Raw genomic sequence first — 9,220 nt, 5'->3', positions numbered from 1 at the left:
ATAAATATTACTGCATTTGGAAGGGAATGCTAATGACCACTCGGGAGGCACGTCCTTCAGCTCCTATGGCCGTTACCATCCAGTTATTTATAAATGAGACATGCTTCGATTTGATTTAATAATCTTTTTTCTTTTTTAGTTTATAGCTCAGAATTCTGTGTATAATACATCTGTAAGATCAATACACATAGTGATACACACTTTTTTTGAGTTTTCCCATTAACACTGTAAAATTAATTAAACAGACTAAGGCTATGTGTAGGGTATATTTTACCAATACACTCATTCCTCTTAAATTGTTAGGATCTGAAAGTGAACTAAAACACACACACACACACACACTCTCACACACATACACACACACACACACACACACACAGGGCTGGGGGTGGGGCAGGATGTGAATTCCATAGGGTAGCAGTACCCTCCCAGTGTGAAGACTGAACACAAACTACAAGTCTGCATCTCAACATTTGTGCAGAACACCATCACCATAGGAATGGCAGAAGGAAACGTTTCAAAGTGTGTAGAAACTAGTCTATGGTCTTCCTGACCATGTGACCCATGTACAAGTTGAGTTTCACACAGGCAATATTATGCAGAGCACATTAGGATTTCCAAAAAAATAAAAGTAATAAAAGAATTAAGAGTAATTTGGTTAAACAGAATTTTACTCATCATGCAAATTTTTCTAGAGTTTTATACAGAGAAAATTGCCCTGGCCCAGTGTTTTCAGAAATGGTGCAACACAGTAGGGCAGCAATGGTGCTGTGTGGTCTCAGACAGCACACAACACTGGGGTGGATCTTGACAGCACAATAGACAGAATGCAGATTTTATTTCCCAAGGCCAAATGGCACAGAACACAACACGGGTTTCACAGTACAAACTGTTATTGTCTAATGTACCACAATGAAAAATACTATAATGAAAGATAATATAAAACAGGTCAAAATTCTTTGTCAAAAACTCCAGTTCACATTAGAAGTTAATGTCACTGGGGATTAAATGATGAATATAAGACAAACACACGTTACAAGCATCCTTTTGTTCTCCACTTACCATGATGCAAACTGCAAAGAGTTAACCTTTAAGGGTTAAAGAGTTTAATCAATGTCAATGCCTGATCTTCTGAAGGCGATAAAGAACAGTCTGTCTAGAGATACCCAACAGAACATCACTTTGTCAAGCCACAAAGCGCCCAAAAGCTTGTCAAGTAAGTTACCAGAAACCTCTTTGTGGTTAGAACTCAGCTCCTTCCTGCTTGACCTATTATTTGATATTTGACCACTTGGTTGCAAGACACTTGCTCTTTCTAGCTGAAATGTCACTGGGGCATCTTGTCAGCTCCCCGACATCTCGGCCTGACATACAATTTTACTTTTGTGTGCTACAAGGCAGAAAATGCAGGGCAATGGCCTTGTTTTAAATTCTGTCAGCATCAAAGACGGTCGTCACTCTTGGGTCTTACCAACAACAAAAACAAAAAAAGGAGTCTGTTCTGAAGGTCAGAATGGCCGTTACCTTAAAGTTTTTCAGCTTATACTAAATATATCACCCGCTACACTGGCGTGGGAACTGTCCTTAAGCAGACCACAGAAATCCTCCCAGCACGGCTGCTCTTCCTTCTTATCTAATGCAGGCTTGATAAAAGGACAGGGTTTTCAATGACTACAGGGACCAGATGCAGCAGTTAACTTAACTTGTTCAAATGGGCAAGTGGTATCACGTAGCTTTACAGGGAGCAACCTGACCTTCTCACATTGACCAGGAGTGACATTATTGTGCAGGAGGAGAAGCGCCCACATCATTTCTGTTTTGTACAACCTGCTTAAAGTTTGCAACTAAATGCTTGTCTTCAGTCGAGCTGACAAGAGAGAAGAGGGGTTCAGTGAACCATGGCAGGGCTGCCATGGAATGACAGGAATCATTGGCATACATTTCAAATAGCTCTCTCAATCCTATTAAAGTATTGCAGTCTTGCTTTAAAATAGACAAGGATGAAACAACGTTGATAGATAGAGACTAGAATGGCTTATTGATTTTTTTTAAGTCCGAGGGAAATTACCCAAAATGTGTCATTCTTTAACATTTAAAAATATGTTACATAAAAATGAGCAGCTGTGATAATAAATAAAACTTAGGGAAGAAAAGTGGGTTGTTTCATTATTTAAGGAGACAGATCCCTGCACACATCAGGACATGACACCATGTTCAAAGGCCCGCCCCTCACTTGTAATTAAACAAAACTCAACTGATAAGAAAATCCCCCTTCAAAACAATTTTAATTATATCATTGGCTCTTCCTCCATTTTTTTTATTTCACAAAATCATAATCCAATCTGAGACGGTCTTTTGGCATTAGCAGGCATCCCTGGAGAGGACTGAGATGATGACAGAGAATGGGGGGCCGTAGCCACGAATGTCTCCTTTAAGAAAGTGTAAGTTGTATCGAGTTCTGCTTGCAAGGGAAGAAATTCCCCAACTGTGTCCGTAGGGGCGCCAGCTCTTGAAGGGACGGAGAGGTTGGAATGGTCTCGGGATCCCATCTGTGAAAAGAAAGAACCACATTGAGTTTTAAACTCTTACAAAGGTTCTACAAACACAAACGTGAAAGAGGGTTGGTGATGTGTGAGATGTAAAACGCAATGGAGCACACCATCAAGTGATCTACAGGAAACTATACAAAGGAAGGGATTGTCCAGCTGTAACTAAGTCTATTTATCCTATGCCATAGGTGTTTCAAGGCAACAGAGGAACACCAAAACTTCTCACATGAACTTTCCAAAAGTTTGATATGAAGAGTCATTGCAACTTGGCATCTTTCACTCGAGCTTCGGTTCTTTGGCCATTCACAGAAACAAACCCTACAATAGTTTGTTCCGTTAAGTCGATGATGTGCGGCTTAGGGACCTGGGCTCCTTGGGAAATGATCTCAGGCGTTTGTTTCTAAATTACCTTTAATAGTTGAATTCACAAGTTTAACACAAAGAAAAATAACTGAATCCCAATGATTTCTAGAAAATAGTACACTATGATGTAAAGTCTAGTGAGAACTTTCGTTATATCTTCATTAATGGTGTCACTATCCTGTTTTGATAAAGATAGCTTTAATCATCTGCAAAACATTTATAAACATAAGAGATTATAATGTGAAATCAATTTCTCATATATATGTATATATATGGATATATAGTGGATACATATATGTATATGCATATATATATATATATTAGAATCCAAAGTCAAACTTGAAAAATGCCACATATTCATAAAATGCTTAAAAACAAAATTAAAATTTGAGAGTTAATTTAAGGCTTAAGTAACAAAACATCAGAAAATAGCAGTTTATACTCAATGTGAATGAACTCTTAGCCATGAATCAGATGCTATTTTAAAGCATCTACACATAGAAGAAAATAATGATCAATTTTAAATCAGAATTTTCTAGATTCTGAGCAAATGAATGTTGGATAACAAGTCTAGTACTGAGTGCCCACTAAAAAAGATTCCAGTTTACAGAGTTTAGAAAATTCTCTTTTCTTGGGTTCTCTTTCGGCTTTGATAATAACATAAGGTATAAGGACCTGCCTCACTGTGTTGTGTTATACAAAACTATTTCTACATGTGCAGACAAGGTGGAAACCACCACTGGTGTTAGGAATGTATTAGAGATTCCACTGTTGTATGTGTTACCATTTTTGTAGATTTTTTTAAAGTACAACTGGAGAAAATCAATTCCTGCATCTAACACCTAGTTCAGCAATTTTCTTTGATCTCTGTTCTTTTGATTTCTTGATACTCCACTGCAAGCAGATAGCTGATGGAAATCATCTCTTTTTATGCTGGAAGTTTTTTTTTTTTTTAAAGTGCCTACAGTGGCCACTCAGTTATCTCCATGAAGCACAGAGTTTACTGGAAGGAAAAGAATGCCCAAAGCCAAGCATCAGCCCTAATCGGCAGGGCTGAGCGCTCGCTCACCTCAGAGCCTTCATTCTGGGCCTGGGCACTTCAGCTCAGAACATGAACAGAGGCAGCAGTCCTCCAGAGGCATAGGGTGTGTCAGAGGCAGGGGCTGCACCAGAGGCAGCAGCGACCCCTCCTATGCTTTCTCTTACCAGAATCCTTTCAGAGCTAATGCCTGCTGTGTGAGGTGGTGGCCTCACTAGCTGAGTGGGCTCCCAGCCATTCTCCACTGCAGACCCAGGGCTTGGGAGGATGCGAATGAAGCCAAGGTGTGGGGTTTGACGCTTCTCCTTTGCTTTCTTAAACTTATGATGGCAACGTTTTTCAATGTGTTGGGCCAAGGCTTCAAAGTTTTGAAATCTTTTAGGATTTTAGGATGTTGATCAGTTACAGCAATGAGTACTGATGTGATATGCAAACTGAAACTGTAATTTTAATAGAGTGTACAGTGGTTATATTAAGTATCCGAGCACACTGTTTCGACAATGTGACCCTTTTATTCTGTTAGCAGACCCCTGAGCTGTAGTCACCGCTGTATAAGAGAGTAGAACCCATCAAACTTACACTGCCCGACCTAAGATTGGAGCCTTTTGATTATTCTCTCTCCGGTTCGCCCCCTCCCCAGCAGTAAGCACCATTCTCCTCTCTGCTCCCTTGAATTCAGTAGTTACCCACTTTGGTCCTAACACATAAGGAAGAAATGAGGCATCTGTGCTGGGCTGGGATGGGCTTCTTGCACTTCTATCAGAGTCCTCACAAAGGACAGGATTTCTCCTTTTGTTAAGGCTGGGCAGTATTCCATTGTGCAGATACCACACAATTTGTCTATTCACTGGTGGGTGGATACTTGGGTTAATTTCAGAACCTGACTAGTAAGAAATGTTGCAATAAACACAGCATGCAGGCATCTCTTCAACAGACTGATGTCAATCTTCTGCGCAAATATACAGAAGTAGCACTACAGGATAATACTACTTTTGGGGTTGTTTGTTTGTTTAGAAAGGTTTTACAGCTTTATGCTTCAAATTCTGGCAAACAGACTCAGACCAAGAAATCTGTCATCCTCCTGAGGGTCTTTGTGATGGTCTACACTGCAGAAGAGCAACTTCACCAAACTGACCAAGAGCCCAGCTTTGACAGTTTTTGAGATACACACAGCTTCCTGCAATAGGTTGCACCTGAGGCCTCCCTTTGGTTCCTGTGAGTCCATCAGCCCACATCTGATACACTGGAAGGCAATCTAGGGAAGGGCTCTGCCAAGCACTGCATTCTCTGAAGACTCTGCAGGACTTGGCACTTGGCACAAGACTGTTTTGTCCAGGAGGTTTGCCTCTGGTTTGCCTCTCCTTATCATTCTTTTTATGTGTCTATTTTCCACCATGTGTATAAAAGCACCCTCTTATCTGATAGACTAGTTCTGACTAAAGAACCCTGAAACGTGGCGTTGGGTATTTCTGCAGTGTTTTAAATCAGTCTTGGCTTTGCACACTCACACTTCTCCTCGGCCTTGTGTTCTCAACACAGAAAGTAATCGAGAAAAAAATAGAGACAAGAAGGGAGGGAGGGAAGAAAGGAGGGAATGAAGGAGGGATGGAGGAAGGAAAAGAGGAAGAGAAGAAAGGAGGACAAAGGTAAGAGATGAAGAGAAGGGAGAGAGAGAGAAAGAAGGGGAAAGAAAGAGAAGAAGAGGGTGAGAACGTAAGAAGAGAATACGGATTTCCTTAAAGAGTATTATTCCTCACTGGCCACTAGTCTGCAGTCAGGCTTATATCTTCGTAAATGAAGACAAATGACTGCTTCTGCCACTAGAATCACTTGCTGTACTGTTAGAAGATACAGGGTTGTTTTTTTTTTTTTTTCATGAAATGGAATAAAATTTGATTTTAAGTTACTTAGCTTTAAAAAACAAACAAAGCCAGCAGAGTTTCTAGTGAAATTTTGATCTGAGAGTTTGATGTTTAAATAACAACAAAGTAGTATTTTTCTTGTTACAAATAATATCAAAAAGACCCTTAGAAATACTTTTTTGTAATGTAACAAAGAGATAAGGATAGTAAAACAACTTTGTTCAGAGATCGGTAAGGGTTAATATCTGCTATCTGATCTGACGCTCTAAGTCTGGGAAGCCCGTGGCCATTTAAACTTCTTCATAAACTGCTTAGATGTTCTGGTTGTCCCATATAAATATACATTTGGGCAATTTTTTAAAAAAGAAATTGGTTACCTGAAATAAGAGCTACGTGTCATGAGGATCTTTATGGAAGCACTTTTATTTTCTCAATGAGCTGTAAATGATTCCATTACAGCTGTTACTGCTGGTCAGCTAAATAGACACTCACAATACAGAACGTACCTACTAAAGTTTTCCACTTAAAAAACGTGTGAAATGTAGTAATTGAACAGACATTTTTAAAATTATGATTTTTCTAAGAATGTTTCCAAACAACAAAAAATAAAGGGCTAGTCTAATAATAAAATAGTTTCATAAAACATTATCTATAAATCAAAGCCAATTTGCCAGCCAAGGTTTCTAGACAGCTAGAGCGGGGCCATCTGTCTCCTGTGCAGCATTCACGATGGTTACGGGTTCAGGACTCATGGTTAGAGGGATGAAGGAAAGCATTAATTTAGTCCCAGGCAGGCCATGCTAAGCACAAGCTGCAGTAAAGGTTGGAGGACTGCACCATCCCTGTCACAACTGAAGTCAGCCGTTTGGGGCAGGTGAGTTAGCCTGCCAAAGTCTTGCATTCTTTGCCTGTAAATAAAGGCATGGACTCTTCAACTCGGAAATGGTGTGAGTCTGTTACAGTTCCATGTGTGATGGAATTGGTACCATATGGTAAAATATTGGTATATAACATCTATGTGGACGTTAACTTAAAAACTCAGGATTTATAAACATAAAACTTAGAGTTTTAGTATTTAAGATTTTGAGAGGTAAGAGAGACCATAATAGATCATTCTTCTTTAGACACATATTCCTTAGAAAAGCACTGCTGATTCTTTAAGAACTCATACATGCATTTTGATCACACTGACCCTCCCACCTCCCCTTAACTCCTACCAGATGTACCCCTGCCTTCCCATCCACCCTGGAACTTTGTCTACTTTTTGAAAATTTAATGCCCATTGGCTCATATTTGTGTTTTCTATATATTTCTGGGTCCAGAGCCATCCTCTAGGCATGGTCAACCTATCAGGAGCCAACCCCTGAAAGAAAACTGACTCCCTCCCACAGGTCACCGCTGTCCTCAGCTCTGCAAGGCCCCGCCCACTCCATGCTGGAAGGCCAACTGACTTGATCTTGTGCAGATCTTATGAAGACAGCCCCAGCCGTTTTGGGTTCTTGAGAGCACCAGTCTTGTCTTTCCCAGAAGGCCCAGTTTTCTCTGCCCTGACCCCTTTCTCTTACAATCTTTCCACCTCCTTTGGTTACAGTGGTCCCTGAGCTGTGGGGAGAAGGTGTCTGATTGTTGACTGATTCTTAGGGAGAAGGAATGCCTACTGTCCATGGCTCTTAAGGATAGACTAAACCTTCATTTGGTTGAATTCTGTAGTATGCTTTTCATTCTGACAGTCTCTGTGCTGCCATTTCAAGCTGCTTTGCTGCTAGCTGTTTTTCCATAGAGCACAACTATGTGCACAGTGATGAAGGAATCAAAGTGCCCACAAGAGAGAAAGACAGCGAGACTTGATCACTATTTCCACTTTAACTCCCAGTGGGTTCTTAGTGCTAGACTCTCAATACTTAACATAACAAAATTTTCCTTCCCGCAAAAGTATCTGTGCATCAAGTTCAAGCACCCCACTTCTCAGTTCTAGCATGCTGGAATCCCGCGACACTCCTGTGTACATAATCAGAAGTGGAAGAAATCCAGGAAATTGTTTTCTAACATCCCTGAGATATAAATATACATATATACACCCACCTTCAAACACATATACATTTATATGTGCACTCATACAAACATCTGTTATTATACCACTAAATACTTATTTCTTGTAGCTACTAATTCTAAATACTAGCATGTAATTCCAAACCTTGGAAGGTATTTTATGCATTATTCTCCCTGAGTACAGATAAGCCTGACTCTTGGGTTTACGGATGAGGGAATGGAAGAGTCAAGAGGCAAGGGAACGTTGAAAAGAAAGCTCTAAGGTCAGCAAACACCCTAAGGGCCCCATAGACCTAGACATTTAGAAAGGACCGTCATAAAAAGAAAAAGGAGAGCAAATCAGAAAACTGGTAGACCTAGAAACTTGGAATACCCAAGACATAATCCACATATCAAATGATGTCCAAGAAGAACGGAGGAGTGGTCCCTGGTTCTGGAAAGGTTCAGTGAAGCAGTGTAGGACAATACCAGAACAGGGAAGTGGGAAGGGGTAGATGGGGGAACAGGGGAAGGGAAGAGGGCTTATGGGACTTTCGGGGAGTAGGGAGCCAAAAAAGGGAAAATCATTTGAAATGTAAATAAAAAATATATCGAATAGAAAGAAAGAAAGAAAGAAAGAAAGAAAGAAAGAAAGAAAGAAAGAAAGAAAGAAAGAAAGAAAGAAAGAAAGAATTTATACCTCCTGGTGAGCATTTATATTTATTTGTATATTTTTGTTTTCCTATAAAACCATGCATACACCATTTGACAAAATAAATCATGACTTTGCATTTCTTGCACTTAGCCATTTAGCTAAGACTAAATGAGACTCCTAATTGGTGAATGACTAAATGAGCAAACCGCCAATTATCACTTGATGGTTTGGGTTTCATGTGGCTATTTGGTTATTTTATGCATAACAGATTATATCTCACATAGGAGTACCATAGTGCAGCAGAAAAATATGAGCTTTGAAGTTACAGCCTTCTCATATTCCTATTTCATTCTGGCACATGAAGTATGTGACCTTTGACAGATGACTTACCCTGTTTATCTGTGTTTAGAAAGACCAGTCCTTGGAGTTATTACAAAGAGTAAATGAAATAAGATAAAAAGTGCAATAATTGGTGTTTGATTTTTCTTTCTACTCTTAATGATAGCTAAGTTCCAAGTTAATAATTAAAGCTAACATGCATTGAGTTTGCATATTAGGCACCATGCTAGACTCAGCTTGGTAGCCATTACATGAATTCTCACAACTCAAAGAGAAAGTCCCATGACTTCCCATATCTTACTGCTCGAGGAAGTAGAATCGTGTTGCCTCAGGCCATAAGTTTTAGTATGGCAGAAAGAGATGTGAATCTTGGTCTATTTCAGTT

The 9,220-nt window shown here is 39.8% G+C and overlaps 1 protein-coding gene across 1 annotated transcript in view; it reads right to left on the bottom strand.

The window, feature by feature from the left end:
• Positions 1–712: 712 nt before the first annotated feature.
• Ccdc171 (coiled-coil domain containing 171) overlaps positions 713–9,220 on the bottom strand; it is a 338,028-nt gene continuing 329,520 nt past the window's right edge. Inside the window, exon 26 of the mRNA XM_052176698.1 lies at positions 713–2,549. Coding sequence (XP_052032658.1) covers positions 2,331–2,549 — 219 coding nt within the window. The 3' untranslated portion in view covers positions 713–2,330. The remainder of the gene's footprint in view (positions 2,550–9,220) is intronic.

Source organism: Apodemus sylvaticus, chromosome 3 (genome assembly GCF_947179515.1).
Source record: "Apodemus sylvaticus chromosome 3, mApoSyl1.1, whole genome shotgun sequence".
Lineage (NCBI taxonomy): Eukaryota > Metazoa > Chordata > Mammalia > Rodentia > Muridae > Apodemus > Apodemus sylvaticus.
The sequence above is the reverse complement of the archived record's forward strand: the minus strand, read 5'-3'. Positions and strand labels throughout refer to the sequence as shown.